At 57.7% G+C, this 24,133-nt stretch overlaps 8 protein-coding genes across 8 annotated transcripts in view; 3 read left to right on the top strand and 5 right to left on the bottom strand.

Moving 5' to 3' along the window:
- F5Z01DRAFT_642313 (uncharacterized protein) overlaps positions 1 to 97 on the bottom strand; it is a 1,953-nt gene extending 1,856 nt beyond the window's left edge. The window contains exon 1 of the mRNA XM_046262627.1: positions 22 to 97. The gene's annotated coding sequence lies outside the window, so the exon portion shown is untranslated. The remainder of the gene's footprint in view (positions 1 to 21) is intronic.
- A 913-nt stretch (positions 98 to 1,010) lies between these two features.
- On the top strand, positions 1,011 to 2,247 carry F5Z01DRAFT_700255 (uncharacterized protein). The gene is made up of 2 exons (XM_046266396.1): positions 1,011 to 1,234; positions 1,305 to 2,247. The coding sequence occupies exons 1-2, from the start codon at positions 1,171 to 1,173 to the stop codon at positions 2,189 to 2,191; spliced, it is 951 nt and encodes a 316-aa protein (XP_046123023.1). The 5' UTR covers positions 1,011 to 1,170; the 3' UTR covers positions 2,192 to 2,247.
- On the bottom strand, positions 2,234 to 10,389 carry F5Z01DRAFT_732765 (putative polyketide synthase). Its single transcript, XM_046266727.1, has 8 exons — positions 9,677 to 10,389; positions 9,344 to 9,614; positions 9,268 to 9,293; positions 9,115 to 9,210; positions 8,873 to 9,066; positions 8,441 to 8,819; positions 8,275 to 8,381; positions 2,234 to 8,220 (listed from the first exon to the last, which is right to left on the bottom strand). Exons 1-8 carry the CDS (start codon positions 10,345 to 10,347, stop codon positions 2,264 to 2,266), a joined length of 7,701 nt encoding a protein of 2,566 aa, XP_046123022.1. The 5' UTR covers positions 10,348 to 10,389; the 3' UTR covers positions 2,234 to 2,263.
- A 1,113-nt stretch (positions 10,390 to 11,502) lies between these two features.
- F5Z01DRAFT_24856 (putative aminoadipate-semialdehyde dehydrogenase) lies at positions 11,503 to 16,626 on the top strand. The gene has a single exon (XM_046258475.1). The coding sequence runs from the start codon at positions 11,648 to 11,650 to the stop codon at positions 16,601 to 16,603; it is 4,956 nt and encodes a 1,651-aa protein (XP_046123021.1). The 5' UTR covers positions 11,503 to 11,647; the 3' UTR covers positions 16,604 to 16,626.
- F5Z01DRAFT_24855 (uncharacterized protein) lies at positions 16,627 to 18,606 on the bottom strand. Its single transcript, XM_046258474.1, has 2 exons — positions 17,987 to 18,606; positions 16,627 to 17,928 (listed from the first exon to the last, which is right to left on the bottom strand). Exons 1-2 carry the CDS (start codon positions 18,230 to 18,232, stop codon positions 16,651 to 16,653), a joined length of 1,524 nt encoding a protein of 507 aa, XP_046123020.1. The 5' UTR covers positions 18,233 to 18,606; the 3' UTR covers positions 16,627 to 16,650.
- On the bottom strand, positions 18,607 to 19,952 carry F5Z01DRAFT_24854 (NUDIX hydrolase domain-like protein). Its single transcript, XM_046258473.1, has 2 exons — positions 19,556 to 19,952; positions 18,607 to 19,499 (listed from the first exon to the last, which is right to left on the bottom strand). The coding sequence occupies exons 1-2, from the start codon at positions 19,743 to 19,745 to the stop codon at positions 18,925 to 18,927; spliced, it is 765 nt and encodes a 254-aa protein (XP_046123019.1). The 5' UTR covers positions 19,746 to 19,952; the 3' UTR covers positions 18,607 to 18,924.
- A 456-nt stretch (positions 19,953 to 20,408) lies between these two features.
- Positions 20,409 to 22,039, top strand: F5Z01DRAFT_24760 (actin cytoskeleton-regulatory complex protein END3-domain-containing protein). Its single transcript, XM_046258466.1, has 3 exons — positions 20,409 to 20,837; positions 20,891 to 21,125; positions 21,173 to 22,039. Exons 1-3 carry the CDS (start codon positions 20,601 to 20,603, stop codon positions 21,883 to 21,885), a joined length of 1,185 nt encoding a protein of 394 aa, XP_046123018.1. The 5' UTR covers positions 20,409 to 20,600; the 3' UTR covers positions 21,886 to 22,039.
- F5Z01DRAFT_24850 (uncharacterized protein) lies at positions 21,924 to 23,378 on the bottom strand. The gene is made up of 3 exons (XM_046258472.1): positions 23,072 to 23,378; positions 22,245 to 23,021; positions 21,924 to 22,183 (listed from the first exon to the last, which is right to left on the bottom strand). The coding sequence occupies exons 1-3, from the start codon at positions 23,186 to 23,188 to the stop codon at positions 21,962 to 21,964; spliced, it is 1,116 nt and encodes a 371-aa protein (XP_046123017.1). The 5' UTR covers positions 23,189 to 23,378; the 3' UTR covers positions 21,924 to 21,961.
- Positions 23,379 to 24,133: the final 755 nt, after the last annotated feature.

The following is a 24,133-nucleotide window of genomic DNA, read 5'->3' as shown; positions in this document are numbered from 1 at the left end:
GGTGAGGCTCTTCGGGGTGAGGCTCTTCGGGGTGAGGCTCTTCGGGGTGAGGCTCTTCGGGGTGAGGCTCTTCGGGGTGAGGCTCTTCGGGGTGAGGTTCTTCAGGCTGGGGCTCTTCGGGGTGAGGCTCCTCAGGCTGCGCCTCTGGTCCAGGTTCGTCTGGTTGTGCTTCGTCAGCCACCACCGGCGGCTCTGGCCCATCGTTATGCTCCTCGGCAGGTGGAGGAGCTACGGGCACAGCAGCCTCGGTGTCATGAGTCGGCTCGCCCGTCGACTTCGACCCAGGCGCTGGTTGCTCCACTGGCGCATCCGGGAGAACGATGCCACTGTCCGTCACGACAGTTTCGCCGTACGGATAGCCTCCCTAGTCAATGTCAGCAACTTGAATCCCGATCCACTCCGCGGTGAGTTAGACATCGGATACGCGTACCGAAGACCACGAAAAGAGCACCAAGGCAATGATCGTCGCGAAAATGACGGAAATGAGCACCCTCGACGATCTCTTCGCGAATAGGGCCATGGGGTTGGGAGCGTTTGGGCCTGGATGGCCCAGTTGCTCGTAGCCGCCCCTCTTCCATGTCAACAGTCTCTGGAGTCTGTCCATGGTGTCTTGACGCAGCGGCTTCTAGAAGCTACACAGATAGGGCGCGTGACGACGAGACAATTGAGAGGTGAGACAGAAATTCTCCGTCAAGTTATTTTCCCCAGTCCTAGGGAAAAGAAAAGACCGGGTCCCGCCATGATAAGAAATGGGCGCCAGCCAAGAAAGCAGCCAAGAAAGGGGCGGATGTGTTGAGTATTCGATAGTTGCCACGGAGGCTGCCATTGATTGGGCGCTAGAAGACGATGTGGAAATGAAGTTTCGATACATCGTTATGCATCTGTACTGCATATCCTCCCTGGGAGAGCGATGCAACTAGCCAGGCAGCGTTATAGCCGATATGCCTACCCGGCATACAAACAAGCAACATCGCCGCCAACCGCCTGGCGTACATGAAACGCTGTTGCCTGGTCCAACTCATGATCATGAAGGATGCTCCGACTGCAGATATGCGCTATGCAATGCACATCATCATCGCTGGGGCCGTTGACCCAACATAAGAGCTAGACGGTACCCCGGATTCCCCACGTCTTGTTCCATTCCCTTCATTCATCAGCCCCAGTTCAACCATGTCGTTCAATGCTCTCACGGATATTCCAAACCTTCCTGGCAAGGTGATACTCGTCACCGGAGGTAAACCTCCCCTCAAGTAGTATCTTACACTTCGCGAATCATACAACTAACCTTCGCATCCATGTAATAGGCAACACAGGCTTGGGCGCAGCCACCATCAAGGCCATCGCCCCTCACAACCCATCCACCATCTACCTTTGCGCGCGACCCGTCTCCATCCCCAGCGCAGAAACACTCATCTCATCCATCAAGCAGACCTCGCCAGACGTCAACATCAAGATCCTCCCCCTGGACCTCTCCTCATTCGCCAGCGTCCGCGAGTGCGCCGCCGCCTTCCTCCAACAGGAGCAGCGCCTTGACCTCCTCTTCCTCAATGCGGGCATCTCCACCACCGCCCCTGCGCTGACGCAGGACGGCTACGAGAGCCAATTCGGCATCAACCACATGGGTCACGCGCTCCTCACGCAGCTCCTCATGCCGCGCCTCCTTGCCACCAAGCAGCAGGGCCACGACGTCCGCATCGCCGTCACCTCGTCCATGGCCGCGCACATGGACCCCCCACCGACTGGCCTCGCGCTCAACGAGATGAAGGGTAACGCTGACCCCCTCGCGTCGCCCTACCAGCGCTACGCGCACACTAAGCTCGCTGCCATCCTATTCGCCCGGAAGCTCGCCCAGCTCTACCCCTCCATCCAGTCCGTCTCCTTCAACCCGGGCCAGGTCAAGACGGATTTGTTCAAGAAAGCGACGGGCATCAACAAGTGGTTCATGTTGTTTGTCGGCACACCGTTCTTGTGGTGGACGGGCGTCAGTGTGGATAAGGGGGCAGAGAATGGCCTTTGGGTGGCGTTCACCAAGGACGCCAAGAATGGTGCCTACTACGAACCTGTGGGTGTGCTGACGGAAGACAAGAAGTTCTTCCAGGACCAGGCTCTGACAGATGAGCTCTGGCGCTGGACAAACGAGGAGCTTGCATCGCACGGTACGCCAGGATGGCCTGCAGTGGAAGATGCTTAGAACAAGAGCACGACTGGACAAATACTGCTACGAAATATCTCTATTGTGTTTCCATCTATTAGTAGTGTTCTATCACTCCTTCTTCTGCTGCTGCTGCGGCTTCTTCATACCAGCTTCCCGCTGGGAGAGGATCAGCGTCGCGAGCGACCGTAGGTTGGCCGCATTGACAATCTTGGGCAGAGAGAGGTCAACATTTGTCGCTCTCTTGATCCAGTTCCGCAGCTCGACGGACACGAGCGAGTCGAGACTGTAGTTGGACAGTGGCGCGTCCGCGTCCATCTCGTCCCTCTCAATCATGGTGATGGCCGACACCCTGTCCATGAGCGTAGCCAGCAACGCAGCCAGCGGATCGCTCTCGCTCGCGAGCTCGAGGCCCTTTGACTTGGTCTTGGCCTTGCTGCCGTCGCCGTCCCCATTGACGGTGCCGCCGTTGGCGCGCGACTCGGATCGGATGTAGTCTACGAGTGCCCTGGGGTGGAAGCACTGCCACGGCAGGATGCTGCTGTCGTCGCCGCGCGCGTAGCTGAAGGAGATGGCCTTGCTGTCGCGGTGCAGACCTGACGAGGCGCCGACAATGGTGCCCTTGATGACAGTCTGCAGGTGGTCGAGGGAAAGCACCGCGCCGAGGGCGTTGGTGAGCTTGCCCTCCAGATCACGGTCGGCCACGTAGCCGACGTCGAGGACGACTGGCAACTCCACGGAGACGGTTGGCTGCCCCATCGCACTGCGATACTCGGCGAATGCATCGTAAAAGGACGCCGTGCCCGAGTACACCGACTGCCCCATGTTTCCGCTGCCGGAGATGAAGGACGAGAGGACGACGAAAAAGTCAAGACCATCAGGTAAGAGCTCGTGCAGATTCCACGCACCGCGGATGCGAGGGAGCACAATGTTGAGCCAGTCTTGATGAGACGTGTTGCTCAGCAACTTGTCCTTGAGGAACAAGGCGCCGTGTATCACGCCACCGACGGGAGGAAGATCCTTGATAGCGTCGACAACGCTCGCAACGTCGTCTCGATTGCCCACATCACAGGCAATGGCACGCATCGAGACATCAGTGTCTTGGTACCGGGCGAGCACCTCCTGCACAGGCTGGCGTGAGGCGCCACTGCGACCCAGGAGAACAACATTCTTGGCCCCATGCTCGACCATCCAGGGTCCAAGGGCGAGACCGATGCCGCCTGTTCCTCCGGTGATCACGTACGTCTTGTCCGGACGCAAGAGCTGCTGCCCTGTCGCAGTCTGCAAGGTACGCGGAGGCGCCGCTTGCGCCACGACACGCGCCTCCGTGTCCATGGTGATGACAATCTTGCCAAGGTTCTGGCCTGACTGAAGCCTTCGCAGGGCCGCACCCAGCTGTGACACGGGCATCTCCTTGACCGGGCGGATGGGCTGGACCACGCCGCGCGCCACAAGGTCGTTGATGTCAGCAAGGCAGCGACGATGCTCGTGCGGGCGCGTGAGGAACATGGTGCGCAGATCTACGCCTGTAAAGGTCACGTTGCGATCGAACGGACGCATAGGCAGGTGGCTGTTCTGCAGGGCGTCTCGCTTGCCAATCTCGACAAAGCGGCCAAAGTCGGCCACGATGGCCCATGTGGCCTGTAGCAGGGCACCGCTGAGCGAGTTGATGACGACGTCGATGCCCTTGCCCTGGGTCATGGCCATGATGCCATCGCGGAACGTGTTGTTACGGCTCGAAAAGATGTGATCCTCGGGAATGTCAAACTCTTTATGAAGTATCCAGCGCTTGGCGGGCGTTCCAACCGTCACGTAGATATCTGCGCCAATGTGCTTCGCGAGCACGATGCACGCCTGTCCGACAGCCCCTGAGGCCGCGTGGATCAGGACCGTTTCTCCGGGCTGAAGACGTCCGATGCGGATGATGGACATGACGGCCGTCGAGTAAGCCACGGAAATACTGGCCGACTGGGCCACGGTGAATCTGTCCTCGGGAAGCTTGGTCGCGTGCCACGAGGGCATCTGCAAGTGAGTGGCGAAGCTGCCGCCGTGGAGCGCGCCATAGAAGACCTTGTCGCCAGGCTGCAAGTCCTTGACCGCGGAACCGGTACGGAGTACGACACCTGCACCTTCGAAACCTGGCCGTGTCCAGGGAATGCTGCCCAACACCAGAAGGAGATCTCGGAAGTTGACACCAGACGCCTCTACCTTGACGAGGATGGCATCGTCCGCCAGGGGCTGCTGCAGCGCGTCGCTACGCTGGAAGTAGATGGAGTCGGGACTTCCAGCGGCATCCACCGTCATCTCGAGCGCCACGTCGTCGCCAAACTGCCCCAGAGCTTGCTCCTTGCGTGTCTCGATGCCTGCCTCTGCCGCGAAAACCTCCTTGGCCTCAGGCAGGGCGCGGTACCGCGGTAGCCACAGGGTACCATCGCGCCATGTAAAGTCAAAGTCGACGGCGCTCTCATGCTCGCCGTCACGAAGTCTCTCGGACAACTGAGCGATGGCGGGCGCCCCCTCTTGCGTGCAGGGCAGATCCTCGAGGAGGAGTAAATTCCTCGAACCAAGCTCGAGGCGCACCGTGCGCAGAATGCCCTTGACCGTGTCGGCATCGGGGCCATGGTTCTCGGGGATCACCCAGAGCATGCCGCGCACGCGGAGGAATACGTCGCGTACCTTGTCAAACGTGGCGTCTGACACGTCGTTCCAAATACTGCCCGACGAGGAGTCGATGAACACGCAAAAGGGGTCGTCGTCGGGCTCCACCTCAGCAAAGGGCTTGACTTCCGTCTGGCAGCCTAGCTTCTCGGCCAGGAGGTCTGCCACGACCTGCGCAAACTCGACCTCGTCATCGTCCACCATGGGTCCGCAGACTGTGATGGGTGCTGCGCTGTCGATGGCCTCCGGTAGGCCCACCCTCGTCGTGGTCATGATGCTCAGGATGTTGTTTGGATCACCAGGGTATCCCTCGATCACGCCGTCAACTCCAGAGAAGCCTCGATCAGCAAACAATCTGCCCCATGCGTCCGCCGACAGCAGTGGTCCCTCTTCATGTTTGCGGTACTCGTCTTCTGCCAGCCACCAGCCTGGGAGGAGGGCAAAAGGAAGGACGAGAGGTGCATGGAGGCCTGCCTCGAGCACGACGAGCTGGCCATTGGGTTTCAGCAGGGCACGCACATGGTCCACAGTGGCAGCCATGTCGGCAGTGGCGTGCAGAACATTCGAGGCAATGACGAGGTCATAGTCCTGGAGTGTGAAGCCCTGCTGTGCCGGGTCGCGACTAACATCCAGCTTCTGGTACGTGATGTAGGGCGCCCACTTGGCGAGCTTAGCACGGGCCGGCTCAAAGAAGCCAGACGAGATGTCGGTGTATGTGTAGTGGAAGTCGTCGGGCAGCCTCTCCTGACCACGCGATATCGCCTCAAAGACAGGCACTGTGGCGCTCCCCGTGCCCGCGCCAATCTCGAGCACGCGAAGGCTCGACTTGACATCGCACTGGTGACGCACCCACGTGGCGAGGACGTGGCTGAGGCGCACATTGGTGAGGTCGGCGTCGTAGTAGCGCGACAGACGATTGTCCTTGAGCATAATCTCGAGCGCTTGCACCTCGCCTCTCAGGATCTGGGGGAGTTGCTCGCCCACGGCGCACACCATCTCGCCCTGGCCTCCAGAGTTGGCGACTGTTTTGACGAGCGATGCGGTGTCTACGCCTTCTAGCAGGCTGGTGTCCTTTGCCCTCTCTACGCTGGCTACAGCCCATGTGCGGAATCGAGCGAGATGGGGCGGCAAGTCGAGCTCTTCGTTTCTCGTCGCCTCCAGGGCCTGCTGCATGAAATGGATGGCCGCCTGGTTGAGCACATGCACGCGTTCACGCTCCGCGTCCGGCGTCGGACCAACCTGCAGAAACTCACGCAGCTTGTTATTGTCGGAGAGGTTGCGCAGACTCGGTATCAGATCCCAGCAGTAGCTTGCTGGAATGTTCTTGGACATTGATGAGGTCGAGCCGGCGTTGGTGCTCCCAGAGGTACCAGATGCGATGACGCGCAGCGAGACTGACTCAAACTCGACGACCGGGGTCATACTGGCGCTGTCGTCATTGTCGCCCTTTTGAAAGGCGGCCACGCTGATGCGCATGAGGCCTGCCTTGAGGTCGTAGTCAAGCAGGCGAGTCACGACTGTCAGGCGCAGCCCTGGGTTGGCAGGGATGTTGTTGGCGATACGCAGGCGACTGACATAGTTGGGCATCATGGCGGGCTTCTCCCCATAGGCCTCCAACAGCGGCCCGAGTCCCTGCAGGAAACTGTCGAGGGTCGGTGTGTCGACGCAGACGGGCGATCCAAACGGCGAACGGGATGCTATTGCGTCCAGCTCTCGCAACTCTGTTTCCATGACGGTGTACCCGGGGCCTTCCCAGAACCGCCTCATGCGTTTAAAGGCAGGGCCATATGTGGTGCCTTCGGTGTGGTCCTTGTGGTACTCTGCCTCGGGATCACGCTCCTGCAGCTGGCGCGTGTCGGTCAGGGGGAGCGACGCCTGGAGCGTTTGCGTGTACGCACTGGGCTCTGTCGCTTCAATCTCGAGCTGTCCGTGAGCATGAGACGTCCACCCGTACTCTTGCGACCAGCTCCAGACCTCAAAGACCCACGACGTGGAGGAGAAGACCTCAGTTCCAGACGAGGCAGGGCGGACCTTGGTGGTCAAGTCGACCCGCTCGTCCTCTTCCATCTCGAGACTACGTTTGGCGTGGAACTCGGACACGACGAGACTTCCAATGCCCTTGTTCGATGGCGACGCGGAAGCGACGTGGACTCTCCTGAGCGCCTCCATGCCGAGCGCGAGGTAGCCCGTCATGGGGAAGATGACCTGGCCGCCGACGGCGTGCTCTCTGATCCATGGCATCTCGTCCAGCGTGAACACCTGGCGAAAGGAAGTCTCGTTGCCCTCGTCATAGGGGCTCTTCCACCCGAGCAGGGGGTGGTACGGCTGGCCGGGGTGCAGCTTGGCCTGGGTGATGCGTGACCTGAGCATGTACTGGACTGAACGATCCCAGGCATACGGCGGTAGGTCGGAGATGATCTGTGCACGCGTATCCTCGCTGTTTGTCTGGTTGGCTGCACCCAAAGACACGGGTACGCCCAGGGTGAAGAGGCCCTTGGCGAGGTTGAGGATGGCTTCGTGGGCGTCCGTGCCTCGCTCAAGGGAGGAAAGATAGCTCACTTGCTTCTGTTGCTTCTGGTCCTTTTGCTGTTCTCGCAAACGGTCCACAATCTGCTGGACTGGGCCCTTGAGCGCAGAGTGTGGGCCAATCTCGACAACGACATGGGAAGGCTTGAGGTGGGTGGCGACACTGCTTTCCACGTCCAGCGTCTTCTCCACGGCCTCAGCGAAACGAACAGGCTGCACAAGATTGTTGACCCAATACGATGCATCCAGTGCCGTGGGCACGAAATCACCACCCTTGTTGTGGCCCGGTGAGCTGGACGAGACGAACCTCGGCCTCTTGACGTTGTCAGACGGCTCGACAGACGGAGCACCAGTACAGTACGGCTCAATGGCTGCGCGGTACGAGTCGGCCATGCGCTCCATGTGCCGCGAGTGGTAGGCTACATCCACCTTGAGCTTCCGGGCAAACAGGCCCTGCCCCTTGGCGAGTTCGTGGATCTTGTCAACAGCTGTCTCGTGGCCCGACACCGTCACGCTCGAGGGGCTGTTGATGGCAGCGATCGTGGCGTACCCATCCTTCTCCTGGTCGAGAGACTCCAAGAGTCCATTGGCCACCTCCGATCCGACGCCGAGAGCCAGCATGGCACCCTTTAGATTCTCGTCCTGGACGAGCTGGACGGTGGCACGCCCGCGGAAATAGGCCATGGCGATGGCGGACTCGAAAGAGACCAGGGACGCGGCGAACGCAGCACCTATCTCGCCGCTGGAATGGCCCGTGACCGCCGTTGGTTCAACGCCCCAGGATCTGAGCAGAGCCACGAGGGCAAGCTGGACGGCGGTGCACGCGGGCTGACTGATTTCCGCCTCGTTGATGTGTGACTCGTCTGTTGGGCGGGCGAGCTCTTCTGTTCATCGTGTTACTGATTTGCTCAGCAGTGTCTTGTCGAGGACGAACGTACCTTTGAGGGACCACGTAGCACCCAGTTTGGACAAAATCGCCTCCGCCTCATCCAGGGCCGCAGAAAAGACATGGTATGCGCGCAGGGCCATCGCCATCTGCGCGTGTCTGCGTGGAGAGTCCGAATCAGCAGGGGCCATACGACATGGAGGCGAATGTTCACTTACTGGGCACCTTGTCCTGTAAAGACAAAGCATACTGTCCTCTCTCTGCTCTTCCTCGGTCTCGCCGCAAATACCTGTGTCTTCAAGTCATCCAACGATGCCGCTGTCACGGCCGCACGGTAAGGGTGGTGCTTTCGATGCTCTCCGAGGGTGAAAGCGAGATCATCCAGCCATCGCTGCTCTGTTGACACTGTGCCCTCTAGGTACTCTTTGAATGACAAAAGGTAGGCGCTGAGACTGCTTTCTGACTTGGCAGAGAATACGAATACCCGGTTCTTGAGGTCATGATGTACCCCGTTCTGTGTCGCGGCGCCGTTGGTTAGCTTTGGAGTGGAGGATGTCCCTTCATCCATGATGATGGCCGAGTTACTACCACCGAAACCTGGTTGTTGGGGTCAGTCCCGAATAGTGACATTGTGGCGAGGGCTCTCATACCGAAATTGGTGACGCAGACTCGTCGCGGCTCATTAGCTGGCCATGGGAGCTTTGTAGGAGCCACTCGAAGTCGCTCGCTGCCTTTGATGCTCTCGTTGAACCGCTCGAAACCGGCGTTTGGCAAGACATGACCGTTTTGTAACATCATGATGGCCTTGATCATACCGAGGATACCACTCGCACCCTCGAGATGCCTAAGCGTGTTAGTGACCTGATATTGGTTCCAAGGTTGCCAGACTTACCCAAAGTTTGACTTCAACGACCCAATGTAGAGCGGGTTGTCAGGCCCCCTGCGAGTCGCGAGCACGTTGACGAAAGATCCAGCTTCGATAGGGTCACTATATCTGTCAGTTCACCGTGTCTTACACTTGGGGCCGTGCCACGAGCAGCCATACCCAACTCTAGTCCCTGTTCCATGTCCCTATGACACGTATCAGCAATGGCACTCTTCGGTCCACGAGTAATACGCACCTCGACGACGGGCGTCTCGTCTGGGCTCAGGCCAACTTCTCGATGGACCCGCCAGAGAAGCTGTTCCTGCGCAGACTGCCTAGGCATTGTAATACCATCCGATCGACCGCCGTGGTTGCAGGCTGAGTTGCGGATAATGGCGTGGATGGGATCACCAGCTTGGACTGCGTCGTCGAGGCGTTTCAGCAGCAGACACGCGCCGCCTTCGCCCCGACCAAAGCCTGACCCCTTGACATCATACGAAAAGGACCGTCCTTCTGGTGATAACGCGCTACACAGGAAAGAAGATCCGTCAGTCACTCGACATCGATACAAGGAGGCGTGGGACTGTACCCCATTGTGTCTAGGAAGCTCCATTGTCCCGGCCCCATGAGGAGCGCAGCACCGCTCGCAAACGCACTGTCACACTCGCCCGCGCGTAGGCTCTGGCAGGCCATGTGCACGGCATACGTGCTACTCGCGCACGCCGCATCGAGGGCGATACTCGGCCCGTGCAAGTCGAAAAAGTACGACAGGCGGTTCGCAAACATGCACGGCGCGCCACCGGCGCACGTCCACGTGGACGAGGCCGGCATGTCCTCTCCCAGCATGTGGCCATGCTCGGGGGAGCCAATGGCCGAGAAGACACCGCTGTTGGAGCCGGCGAGGTGTGGCAGGGTGACGCCCGCGCTCTCGGCGGCCTCGAGGGCGCATTCTAGGAGCATACGATGATGCGGGTCCACGGCACGAGCCTCCTCGGGTCGGAGGTTGAAGAAGGGTGCGTCGAAGCTGTAAATGTCCTCGTCCTCGGGCAGAAAGTGGCCGCCGGCCGCGGCGATGCAGCCGGCCTTGTCCTTGTCTGGGTGATGGTAGGCATCGTAGTCGAAGCGGCTGGGCGGCACCGTGGACCAGGCGGACTTTGCCTCGGCCAGATAGTCCCAGAGACCTTTGCGTCCAACGCCTGGAGCGCGGTAGGAGAGGCCTACGACGGCGATGGGGGAGGGATGTGGTGTGTCCATGCTCATTGTGGAGGCATGAGGAGGACCTTGGGAGAGAGGGAGGCTAGGAGTTGCTGAGGAGCGTGTGTATGTAGGTAAGTATTTAAGTTGTGATGATGTGATGTGTGCCCTACGGTCTTACATGGAGTCGAGGATGATGTACGTAGTCCATGAGGCACTAGGGGTTCCTGCTGTTGCCTAGATGTGGAGAGGAATTAATAGCCAGGAGGATGAGCGACTTGGTGCTCGTCTGGGACAGATGGTGGCATGCTACATGTACGTTTGCTACCTGCGCTGCTTCTGACTGTTCCCGGCCGTGCTAGTGTACAGTACATACATACATATAGACGACTGCAGGTAGGGTGTCATCGAGGTGTCTCTATTCTCACTACCTGAGATGACACTTGACGTGATGCTTCGTATCCGAGACAGGCTGACTTCATGTCGTCAAGTAAGCACAGGTATGGCTTCCCTCCTCTAGCCCCGACTCCCTCCACAAAGAACATTCTCCACCGCTCAGACATTTGCTCTTGAGTCCTACTTGCACCAGGCGGCCGACTCATCAAGCTACGGCGGTCAATTCAAGCTCCGTCACCGTGTCTTTGCGAATCATCGGTGGATATGCCCGACCCCTTCCCGCTTCCGGCATCGTCAACATGGACCTTGCTACCCACATCCAGCCCCCGCTGCCAACATACACGCAGATACCGGCCACGGCAGTCGGCTGGCGGGGTACCTACAAGCAGACAGACGGACATGATATCCCCGCGATGGATGGTGCGTGTGGGGATGGATGGATGGGAGGATCCGCGGCCGTGTGCGGCGCAGACGCATCCTTTGATGGGGAACTCTCCTGCTAGTTTCCCCTCGCGTTTCCCGTCATCGTCATCTATCGTCGATAGCTTCGCGGGACATGTCGTCTTCATTGGCGCGTCGCGCGCGCTGGCCACTCCGATCAATGGAGGATCCGCTCGGTCTGGTGGATGTGCCGCGTGAGTGCAGAATGCAGATACGCCGTTTTCGCTGACCTCCCGCATGTGATGATCCGCAACCAGCACGGCATCAGCACAGCGCGACAGACCACCAGCGCCGGGCGCACGCAGGAATACTGCTGCCTGATTTCGTGGTCTGACATGCGCACGATGAAGCAAGTTCCAGGTACATCTTGTCCATCACACAGTCCCGTCTTCTCTTCTCCAGTCGCGTCCGAGGGGGTTGCGGGTCTAGTCACCCTACGCCCAGCACACAGCAATGGCAACCCTTGGGTTCGGTTGCCTGGGAGAGACAGACAGTGCACAGGCGATAGAAAGCTGGCAACTCGAGTCGTATGGTCCAAGTTGGATTGATGAGAATCAACGCCAAAATGTCGCCAAAGGATATCGATCAAGCGACACTGGCTGCTGTGGCTGCGGCATGCCATGTATCGCCCGACGACATTGACCATGTCTACGATTGTACGCCGCTCCAAGTAGCGACCATGGCCGAGTCCACGATTCATCCTGGCGCCAGTGTCTTCCAGTTCATTCTCAGCCTCTCCTCGTCAGTCAATGAGGACCGGTTCTGCGAGGCTTTGGAGCAGGTTGTCTCGCTGAACCCCATACTACGCACGAGGCTCGTCGATGGCCCATCAGGACTGCTCCAAGTTGTCACGAACCAGAAACACGACACGTCACGCTTCAAGGAGGCAAACGAGAATGATACAGATCTAGCGCGGTATCTGGAGAAGAATAAATCACAGCCACTGGGCCTGGCCATGCCCCTTTTTCGATCTGCCATTGTCGGATCCCATCTTGTCCTGACGATGCATCATGCCATCATGGACCACGCCTCCCTAACCCCTTTATTCCTCGACACATTCGACGTCTACCATGGCCATCAGCCTGTGCAGCGTGCAGACTTCAACGAGTTTGTAGATCACTGCTTGCACATCGACGACACAGTGGCAAAGGAATTCTGGAAATCCCAATTCCAGGGCGCCCCTACTGTCTTCCCACCCGTTGACCGCGGACACATGCCACTGGGGACTCTCAAGATGACTCGCGAGGTTGCTCTGAATGATACCAAAGTGTCCGCAGCGCATGTTCCGTCGTTTCTCGAGACTGCCTGGGCCATGACAGCTGCCGTCTACACGAGCAGTGAAAATGTAGCTTTCGGGCTCGTTCTCTCAGGTCGCCAAGCTGCTGCGTGTCCTGCTGCCGCCACGACCCTGGGCCCTACCATTGCCATTGTGCCCTTGCAGATCAGCCTCAGTCGCGGCATGACGGTGGGGAGCATGCTGAAGACCAGGGCTGCAGCGCGCCGGCAGTTGCAGAACAGTCCATCCCTCCAATATGGTGTGGCCAAGATCAAGACGACCAGCGATGCCGCTAGTGCAGCCGCAGGATTCCAAACATTGCTCAACGTACGTCCTCGCTGGCACGACGCTTCCGACGGTGACGGCAGCGCAGAGCCCTTGGTGACATACCGGGATATGGAGGAGCCAACGGGCGCCTTTGCTCTCACCTTGAATTGCGACCTAGGCGAAGGCGGAGCTGTACATGTCCACTCGGTGGCGGATCCCACTGTCATCCCTCAGCAGCAGCTGGCGAGGATACTGTCGCAATTCGAGCACTACCTGAAGGCGCTAACACAGGCCAGCCATGAGACAAAGCTGGAACACATCCCGCACCTTAGCGCATCTGACTTTGAGGAGATCAAAAGTTGGAACAGTACCCCTTGGACAGATGTGGACTTTTGTCTCCACGATCTCTTCCGCTCCCAGGCCAAGAAAACACCAACTTTAACAGCGGTGGATGCCTGGGATGGACGTGCCACGTTCAGGGAGCTGGACGACATGTCTGACACCCTATCCCACGAATTGCAGAGAAGAAAAGTCTCTGGGTGTCTTGTTGGGTTCTGCTTTGAAAAGTCCATCTGGGCTGTCGCCGCCATGCTTGCCATCCTGAAGGCTGGGGGTGCCTGCGTGCCCCTTTCAACCTCCGATCCCGCAGCCCGCAGGAAGGACATCATCGCGCGGGCTTCGATCAAGCTTCTTCTATTGTCTGGCCCTGAGGCCGAGAATTGCGCCGATCTTGGTGTGGACGTGATGGAGGTGGACGCATCGTCTGTCTCGACACTGTCCAGCGGCCCTAGGGATGATGGCGAGGCTGCACTTAGGTCTGCAGAATCCCTTGCGTTCGTCATTCTTACAAGCGGCAGCACCGGTGTGCCCAAGGGCGTCATGCTGTCCCACCGCAACCTCAGATCTTCTGTCAGTAACCTGATCCAACGGTTCGGTTGGCAGGCTGGCGGGCGTATGCTTCAGTTCGGCTCATACGTCTGGGACATCCATCTGGGAGAGACCTTTGGTGCGCTGCTATCAGGAGGTACTCTCTGCATACCCTCTGAAGAAGACCGGCGCTCCAGGCTGGCGCACTGCATCACGTCGAGCAGGATAGACTGTGCATGGCTCACACCGACCGTCATCCGCACACTCACGCCGGACGAGGTACCCGGCCTCAAGACGCTGATATCAGCCGGTGAACCCGTGGCCTCTGATGCATCCACGACGTGGGGGAAACGTCTGGATCTGTTCAACGGCTGGGGCCCCTGCGAGACGTCCATCGTCAGCGCAGTAGCAGGGCTCAGGCCAGATGCCCCTTATCCAGAGACCATTGGCCGGCCAGCAAACTGTGCCATTTGGCTCACTAACCCAAAGGACCCCAAGCAACTCGTGCCGATCGGTGCTGTTGGCGAGATCCTGATTGACGGACCTGGTGTGGCACAAGGCTACCTCAAGGACGAAGTGAAGACAAAAGCCGCCTTCATCGAACGGCCCGCTTGGCTTCCATCGCTAGACGACAACTCTAGAGACCGCCGTCTGTACAGAACAGGGGACATGGCTCGCTACAACCCAGACGGCAGCATCTGCTTCGTTGGCAGACAAGACGACCAGGTCAAGATTCGCGGTCAGCGTCTGGATCTGGGAGAAGTCGAGAGCGCACTTGGCAGCTGTGCTGCGGTGAGGAATGTGCTCGCCACCACAAAGATTATTGACGGTCGCACCCATCTATTGTCCATCATTGCGCTCATGGATCCTGCCCTCCCCCGGGAGAGCATATTAGGAGAGCTTTCGGAAAAACACGCACAAACCGTGGCTGGCCACCTCCGGGCCATCCGTGATCACGCCCAGAGTCGTCTACCTTCCTACATGATACCAACAGCGTACTTATTCGTCGAGAGAATGCCCCAGACCCCGTCAACGAAGCTCGACCGCGCTCGCGTCAAGCAATGGGTCAAGGACAGGAAGGATCTCGGTGCGGCCGTGAAAGCGTCCGCGAGTGCCCTGGCGAGTAGCGAAACTGCGACGTCGCTTCCAGATACGCCCGATGAGCAGTTGATCCAATCCGTGTGGTCGTCTGTGCTGAACATACCAGGGGAACACATTGGCCGCGAGTCCTGCTTCGTCACTTTGGGCGGAGACTCGGTTTTGGCGATGCATGCTGCCAGTCAATGTCGGAAAGGGGGTCTCGAGGTGACGACGGTGTCATTGTTGCGGAATCTACCGCTCCATCTCATTGCTGAGAATGCGAGAACCTCACAAGAAGATCCGGCCCATTCTATAAATGAAAATGGAGGTGAAGTGTCCTCCAATGTTGATATTCTTGACCGTGACGACTTGGACATCAAGATGGACTTCAAGCCCAACAACATTGAGGCGATTGTTCCAGCCACGGACGGACAGGCCACAATGCTCGCGGTCGGTGAGTTGGAAGGACGCGGGTATTACGTCGACTTTGTGTTGAAGTTTGAAACGAGCCTTGACGCAGAGAAGCTCCGGCGCGCTTGCGTGCAAGTGATAGAGCAGCATGCGATACTGCGGACCGTCTTTGCTCGAGTTGGTCGGCAGCTCTACCAGATCGTCTACAATAGAAACAGCTGGCAGGCGGACATGGTGGCAGTCGTCACTGCGGAGGCAGAAAATGAGCACACAGACAGAAAACAGCTATCCTTTCGCCAAGGCGCTCCTCTGGCGCGTTTCCACATCACAGCCTCGACTCAGGGGGGATGCGAGGCGCTGCGTCTGGAGATTCACCATGCTCTGTACGACGCGGTGTCCATGGGACTCATTATGAGTGACCTGCAGCGAGGATACATCGCGACCGAATCTACCTCCAAAAGTGGTTTAGATTTCCACCGCTGGGTGACACATGTGCAAGCCCTCGAACAAACGCAGTCACACGCTTTCTGGAAGTCGGCGCTGCGCGAAGCATTCATGTCCGCACTGGTGCCCGTTCCCAAGGGCGCGACACGCAACCAACAGCTTCTCGACCAACAGAAGGAAGTCCGCATGTCACTTGACGGCTTGAAGGCGATCCCTCGGGTGACACCCTCCAGCGTCCTGAAAGCAGCCTGGACATTACTCCTTTCCCAGGCTCTCGACACAGACGACGTCGTCTTTGGCGAGGTCAGCGCCAACCGTTACCTGCCACTCGCGGGTGTAGAAGAGGTTCGTGGTCCTTGCGTGAACCAGGTGCCTGTTAGGACCCGAATCGACAAGAGCACGACACTCGCCTCACTCGTCGCTGCGATTCACGAGCAGCATCTCGCCAGCCTGCCGCATCATCACATCGGGACCCGGTCCATCATCCAGGAATGCAGCCCCTGGCCATCGTGGACTCGCTTCAGCACAGCGGTCGTGTATCAGAATCACCACTCTGTGGTGATTGACCAGACGCACAACATGTGCGGTGTGGATTGCAAGCTTACCGTGAAAGGACAGCTGGGCGATGCGACGGATCTTCATGTCGTGGCGATACCTCATGGCGATGAGCTTGTCGTCACGTTGCTCTACTCACCTGACACATTCTCGGACGAGAGGATCCAGTGGATTAGCACGCGACTGGAACAGATCTTGCGTCTCTTGCCGTTCTCTCTGGAACAAAGTGTTGGGCACTTTAGCGAGGCCTTGGGTGGTACTTCCTACCCTTCTGTCGACGTGCCATCTACAGCGGCTGCAACGAACGGAACGCGTCTGGAAGAAGCTGCTTCACCTCAGACGCACAAGGTCGTGGCCGAAGCTTGGAAAGAGTTGGGTCTTTCGCCAGGAGGGCAGACAGAGCAAGAGGACGCGCAGTCACAGACAATGTGGGACTGCGGAGCGGACATAGTCACGGCTCTACTGTTGTCTGAAATGTACCGTTCTTGTGGCTACGACATCAGCACCAAGGACGTTGTCGAGAATCCAAGTCAAATAGCTCAGACACGGCTGCTGGACGGAGGCTTCGGTCCTATAACAGGATAGCAAGATAGACCGAGAAGAGAACAGAGGACATGATCCTTGTTTAGACATCAGAGTGAGTCCAGAAATTCCACCAAGCTCGACCACGTATTCTCTGGCAAAACGCACGACATCCAAATGTTCCCATCGTGATCCGCCCCCATGACCACCACCAGATGCATAATATACGGACCCTCGACGTCGCCCGGGTCTGCAGAGTGATAATACACCGGATGCCCCCGTTTGTGTTGGTTCTTGGCTCCCGCCGACGATGCCTCCTCGACTATTGCCGGACTAAAGTCAATCTTCTCAAAGAGACTCGCCTTGAGCCAGTTGGACATGAGCTGAAAGGCCATGTTCCTATCTCCAAACATGACATTCATGTTGCGCGCCCGCACCGACTCCGCGGACAGGGCGGCGTAGGCCTTCATCTGCTCCTCTGTCGCCTGTGCCGCAATCGCCTGGCGGGCGCGGAGGGCGAGGTCCCCGAGGGACATGTCGACGGCGTCCTGCGCAGAGCACTCAAAGAAGACGGCCGTCGGCGAGTTGCCCGCGTACGCGACGTCGGCGCGGAACGCCGAGGGGGCGCGCGTGCGTGGATCGAGCGCCATCATGGTCACAATGTTCCTGCTCATCGTCGACTGGCTCTGGGCGTTGAGACGACACATTAACGCGGCCAGCACGTCCCCGTCCGAGATGAAGTGTGCGTCTCGTCCGTCCGGTGGGAGGGTGTCTGACGACTGCCTCGTCATCTGGCTCTTGGCCTGCGTGGCCAGCTTCTCCATCGTCGTGTTGGGTATGCACAGCGTGCGTGAAGTCAGGCGTGAACTCTTTGCTTGCCAGACCGCGCGCAGCCCCCAGTACCCGAGCCCCAGCCCTTGGAGTTCCTTTCCGGCTAGGACATGCTTCTCTTGCGTCGGGGGGTCGTACAGACCTTTCATGCCGTCCTCTTCCACGCCTCCAAAGGGCTTGATCTTGTCAGACTCGCCCGCCAGCTCCTGGCACCATGCCTCGATGACAGCTGTGAGGCCCAGCAAGTCGGCGGTCATGTGGGAGTGGCTGAGGCCAACGAGGGTGCCGTCCGTGAAGTTGGTGACATGAAGCGAGAACTGGGGCTTGTCGTCGTAGATCAGATCATCATACGTAGCTGGTGACCCGGGTCCCATGGCAAGCGCGTTGAAGGCCCGTGGGCCCTGGAATGTGGCGACCTTTCCAGTGGCCTGGGGAAGCTTGGACGCCAAAGGGTGCTCATCGATGCGTGTGTTGAACGTCTCTCGGGTGAAGTGGACCGGTGGTCTCTGGGCTGTGAATGGTTTGGGGATGTGAATCTCCAGCTTCCCGTCATTGCTCTGTGTGAAACCATGTTAGTGTCGTCAATGGATGATACGTTAAAGGCCAGCAACATACTCGACGCCTATATCTGCCCCCTAGCTTGCGCCATCCTTCCCTCTGGAAGACGCGTGAGAGGGAGTCGTGAAGTTTGTCAGGGTCCAATCGCTCGTTGAAGCGAAACAACCACACCAGAATGCAGGACTGAAGTGCCGTGGTGCTATCGAATAGATGCACTGGGACGATCTCGTCGGTTGGCACAATCGGGACCTGTGATCGCGCTGGGCCCTTGAAGAAGGGCAGACGCGAGGGAAGCCAGGACATGGCTGTAGGCTACACGTATGACGACGACGCACTTGGCTCAATGCTGTAGAGAGTCTTTGTCGAGAATCGACTGTACATGATAATGTCCAAAGCCATTTGCAAGCAATGCGACAAGCGTATCGCATTCTTGATCCTGCTCAGCTGTTAGAGACAATGTACCACGTACATTGCTGCCTGAGCGGGTGGGGCACACAGCTGCATGCCATCTCATGGGACAGAATTCCGCTAAACGCATGCGAACAGGAGGATTCGCATGCATGATTATTAGCATCGTGATGTATGCACTGGGCTGTGTGTAGTGCGTAATCAACAAGTGGTGGTGGCAGAATAGCGGCATTTCGTCGATTCCCCGCGTGTTCCCACACAGGATAACGGACGTTTGCGGGGGTGATCACCTTGGAAAGGGGCACTTGACTCATGAACGAGATACATCTCGTGAGCTTCCGACTCACTTTCCATAGCCTGTTTTACGCCGAGAGACCGACATCCGTGAACAAGGACGTGCAGCCACTGGCCGCAGAATGTTAGGGTATCATGTATTGAGGAGCACCAGCGCAGCTGTCAGAGCTTGATGTTCCTCGGCGCGTGCCCATGTCCCAAAGGCATCATTGCCCACCAGGCGACGAGCTATCAACAAAAACTATATACTAGTCTGGGTAGGCGCGGACACCTCTATATGTCCCAGAGGTACCTTACAACATGCGGCGGATTTCCTTCTCGCCCATGTACTTCTCAAGCCCCTCATCAAGATGCTCCCACCACTCAAACAGCATCGAGTTGCAGATCAACTTGAACCACGGCGTAAACTTGAGCGAGGGGTCCTCAAACTGCTTCCTCAGAACCTCGGGGGAGACGTATTGTGTGGCCTGCACCTCGTTCGGGCTGGGCGCCAGGTCGACATTGGCCTTGATGAAGAGGATGTAGTCGATCTCGTGCTCTCCCCACTTGCCGTCGCTGGGCGCCTTGTAGTGGATCCTGGTGAGGAACTTGAACTTGTCGACGGGGACCTGCTCGGCCTTGATGCCCAGCTCGTGGTTGAGCTTCCGTTGCGCGGCACGCTTGGCGCCCTCGATGGCGTCCTCGAGGTTGGCGCCCGTCTCGCTGGGGACGCTGAGGGGGTGCGAGCAGCAGGTGTTGGTCCACATGTCGGGGAAGGTGATCTTCTCGGAGGCGCGCTGCTGGAGGAGGAGCTCGTTCTTGTCGTTGAAGAGGAAGACGGAAAAGGCGCGGTGAAGGAGGCCCTTGTCAATGTTGGACATGAGGTGGCCTGGGTCATGGTCAGAAACCGAGGTTCTCTGGGGTTCGTGCGGCCCGCCAACATACAGATCTTCTTGCTCGCCTTGCCGATAGGCGCATCGTTCTCGTCAGTGACGATGCAGACCTCGTCCATCAGGCGGATCTGCTCCTCATCGTGACCGGAGAGCGCCTCGGAGCTGGTGTCGATGTCGGGGAACAACCGGAGCATCGTCTCGGCCGTGATGCCGGTGGTGGTCCCTGTCGTGGTGGTAGACATTTTCGCGGTCGCCAAATGCAATTTCGAAATCAAATCAGTAAAGAGAACCAGCTTGCAATCGGGATGTTGAGGAAAGCCGTGCCACAGTGATTAAATATTTGCCCCTCCACCAGGAGACGAAAAGGAGGGACAAATGGACAATCGCTTGGCGCCCCTCCAGATTCCGCCGCTAGTCTATTGTGGGGTAAAACAATACACCGAATCCACGCCATATCTTGCTTCGGTTGGTTCTTGATCTCTTAAGCATTCTCAGGATGAATGATAGAAAAGACGAAAGGATAACATCTATGTCTCTGTCCAGGATCTTGCTTTTGATTCTTCGGTTCATACCCCGGTCACGTGGGGCCCCGTCTCAACTCGTTCAACTTGACGGTACCGCGAACCCAGGGTCCGGTCTATCGTGGGGATGGTACCTAGTCCTCCGCTTGTACCAGTCCTCATTGTTCGTTCCATTGTGCAATAGGGAATAGAGAAACGCAGTGTATTCCGGTTTGTAGCCCCGTGACCATCTGGCATAAGGTATTCAAGTCAGGGCGTGCAATTTGTGGTGGAGTGGTTGTGCTTGGGGCCTTGAGCCCATCTTCCCATATGCACATACACGAGATATCGTCCAAGGCGAGCGTGCCTCAGCCACGTTGGCGCTGGGCACCTGGGCGGCAGCTCCAATCCATCCACGACTGACGACAGTCACCTACGCCATCCCATCCCCGTCGCTCATTTACCAGTATCACCGAGGCGCTTGACATTGTCCAACTACAATTGACCATTGCAGACATTGGCGCCTCTTTTTAAAAGATCAGATCATAACTATCTACCCCTTCGCCCGGCGAGACATCAGCAGATCAGACTGGCATCATGGCACCCAAGATTGAGCCCCAGGAGATAGAGACATACTGGAACATCTTCTCTGCGCGGACCGGCGGGGGGAAATACCTGACGGGCGAACAAGCTGCCCCAGTCCTCAAGAACAGCAGTCTGCGCGATGATCAGCTCGAAAGAGTATGGGACCTCGCAGACGTCGACAATGACGGCAATCTCGATTTCGAGGAGTTCTGCGTGGCTATGCGAATCATCTTTGACATCCTCAACGGCGTACGCCAGTCCCGAGCACACAGCCTGCCGAATACCGTTGCTGACGAATGCAGGAATACTCGGACGTCCCGACATCGATCCCCGACTGGCTCGTCCCAGAGTCCAAAGCGCATCTCGTGCAGGCGTCGCACGCGCTCACCGGCAAACAACCACAATTCGAGCAAGTCGAGGACGATTCAGATGACCAAGGTCTCAAGGACGGGTTCGATTGGTATATGAAGCCTGCGGACAAGGCCAAGTACGAGTCCATCTACCAGGAGAACCGAGACATGCGCGGCGAAATCTCATGTGGGTGTGCCTCTCTGCGTGGCTGGAAAAGTCACTAACGGTGGTAGTCGCCGCTTTGGAAGACCTGTACGAATCGCTCGATGTACCCGACACAGATATCCGATCCGCGTGGAACCTGGTCAACCCGTCTGCGCACTCGACCATCAGCAAGGACGCGGCCCTTGCCTTCCTCCACATACTCAACAATCGCCACGACGGGTTCCGCATCCCGCGCACAGTGCCTGCGTCTCTCCGAGCCAGCTTTGAGCGCAATCAGATTGACTACCAAGTCGACAACCAGAAGAGCTCGCGATGGGCGACGAAATCCGACGACTCGACCAGCACGGGGCGCAAGACAAAGTTCGGAGAGCAGTATCTGTCCAGACTAGGACGGAGCGGGTTCAAGACGCAGGGAACGGATTTCTCAACAGAGAAGACAGAAGACTGGGAAGAGGTGCGCCTGAAGCGCCAGCTCCAAGATCTGGAGGAGAAGATTCGCAAAGTCGAGGAGATTGCCGAGCGCAAATCGGGCGGGAAGCGGGACTCGAAACCGGCTCTCGTCAAGAAGGAGTTGGACCAGCTCTTGGACTACAAGAGGCGGCAGCTCCGCGAGTTGGAGGAGGGCTCATCCAAGAGCACGGGCGGCAACCTGAAGAGCATTGGCGAGGACTTGCAGACGGTGCGCGAGCAAGTAGAGGGCTTGGAGTCACATCTCGCGTCCAGGAACCAGGTGCTGGAACAGCTACGGCAGGAGATTGAGAACGAGAAGGCCGGGAGGTGAGAGCATACAGAACAGCGGGGCATTAATCTTCAAGGACATATTCTATGTGACTTTCCTCCAACCTTCTGTGGACTTATTAGAAAGCACTGCCATCGACGTACTTGGGTGTCCTCTCGCGACCGAGCGTGCGGCCCTTCATGGCCCAGATGGCGATGGAGGGAGCCGGCACCCAGCCTATGCGGCCTACGCCACGACTGCGACCCATGGAGCAGATGAAGATATCGGCCGGTAGGCCCTTGACGCGGGATTGGTGTTTGCCCTTGAGAACTGCTTCAATGTTCTTGTGCACGGCACCACCCTGCCGAACGTCAGTTTCCCTTGCGATAGCGCCCAAATACACGAGACAAGAGTCGACTCACCTGGGCTTCTGTCTCGGGGAAGCTCGCCCTTGGCCTGGAGACTGCATCACCCAGCGACCAAACCCCCTTCTCGCCCACGACCTGGAAATGTTCGTCCACGTTGAGGTACTTCCTGTCAGTCAACCACTCGGCGGGCAGGAACTCTGTGTTGGGGACCATGCCCATTGTCGCCATGTAGTAGTCTGTCGTGATCTTCTCGCCGTTGCTCAATGTGATCTCCGTCTTGCCATTATCGAGCGTCTTGGTGTCCTCCACCCGAGCAGACTTTTTAATCTCGACGTGCATAGACTTGAGCTGCTTCTCGATGGATGCGTGGCACGAGTCACCGCCCACCAATTTCTCATCAGCACAGAGGAGCAGGACCTGTTTGTCCTTGTACTCGAATTTCAGCTCGCCACAAAGTTCGACGCCTGTGGCGCCCGCGCCAGCGACGACAATGTGCTTTGCCTGTTTAATGTTCTCCTGCGTACGGTGAATGCTCTCAATGAGCTCCTCGTACGTATTGTTGGCCTTCCACGGGAGCGTGTCCTCGGTGCAGCGTGCGCCAGTGGCGATGACGAGGTAATCGTACTTGAGCTGACGGGTCCCATCCGCGGTCGAGACAGTCACCTGGCGGGACGTCTTGTCGACGCCCGTGGCGCTGCCGACGATGAACTCATTGCTCTCGAGGGGGTACTTGTCCAGACCGGGGGCAATGGCCTGAATGTACTCCTCATCAGGAATGAGTCCGGGGAGAACACCTCTTGGCGAGGCACAGTTCCAGTAGAAGTGGCTGTTCTGGATATCGATCAGTGTCGAGGTCTATGATGCAACACATGGTTCCCTACTTTGGAGACGAGGATCACTTTGAGATCAGGCTCATGGGGCAAAGTATACTTTAGAAGACGGTGGACGATGTTCAGGCCGGCCATGCTGCCGCCAAGCACAACTATGGTTTTCGACATTTTGAAGATGGTGTTTGTATTCGACAATGGCAAGTTCAGGTATGTGGTGAATCGGTGAGTGATGAAGCAACCTCCAGAAGCAAGGGCGGAGTGATGGGACTAGTACGGGCGGAATACATTAGCGGATGGCAGTTAGTCTATTCTCTATTGCCTAAGGCACCAACATGACAGCACTGTGCTCATGTTCTCTACAAAGGCTTTACAAGTCCCGTCAACTTACACACGTTGGAATCGATAGTCGTTTAATACATTCTTAACCCCTGTAGGCTTACATGCCTGCCTGCATCATGCATGTCAACCTCGACGCAGCTCTGAGGCACAGACACTGCCTACCCTGCACCTCTTCATCAGCGCATTTGGCTACATAATTTGCTGCACTTGCCATCGAGTAATTAGCTGTCAAACCTGTGATCATCAGAGTTTGTGCGAGAAATTTGCTATCCCTGGCTGGCTAAGACGAGATTGTTTAGTGCTGTGTGTGAACGCACCTAATTGCGGCACATGTGGTACAAATATGGCAACCATTGCGATCTTCTGGGTACAATGTTGGACGTGGCCTCTTGGCGCAAATCATTGTTCATGTTTGGCACACGGTATGAGGCCTCAATCTCCTACTGAAGTTGGATTGTGGGAATGCGTCTGAATAACACAAATGTCAAGCATACGCGTACCACCTGTGTGAGAGGGTGCCCACTCTCGGTCACACTCGCCTGGTGTCACCCTATGCGTCTCACCAGCAGCTCGGGCGACATCTGAAGTCTCAAGTTACACACCTCATGGTTCGTCCTTGCTGTGCCGAGGTAGCAACTCTGCCCAAGCAAGACGAGGCACATCGTCAACGTTTGCGAAATGCAACGGCCATGAACTATTAAAGGGCGTGGCGTATCCTGAGGCTGGCCAAAGGCAGCAGCATGACCAGCATGCTTTGGTAGATCGTTCCTGGGG

The sequence above is a fragment of the Emericellopsis atlantica genome, assembly GCF_019669845.1.
Source record: "Emericellopsis atlantica unplaced genomic scaffold F5Z01scaffold_1, whole genome shotgun sequence".
In the NCBI taxonomy this organism is placed as follows: domain Eukaryota; kingdom Fungi; phylum Ascomycota; class Sordariomycetes; order Hypocreales; family Bionectriaceae; genus Emericellopsis; species Emericellopsis atlantica.
Note: the sequence above shows the minus strand (reverse complement) of the source record. Positions and strands in the feature narration are given on the sequence as shown.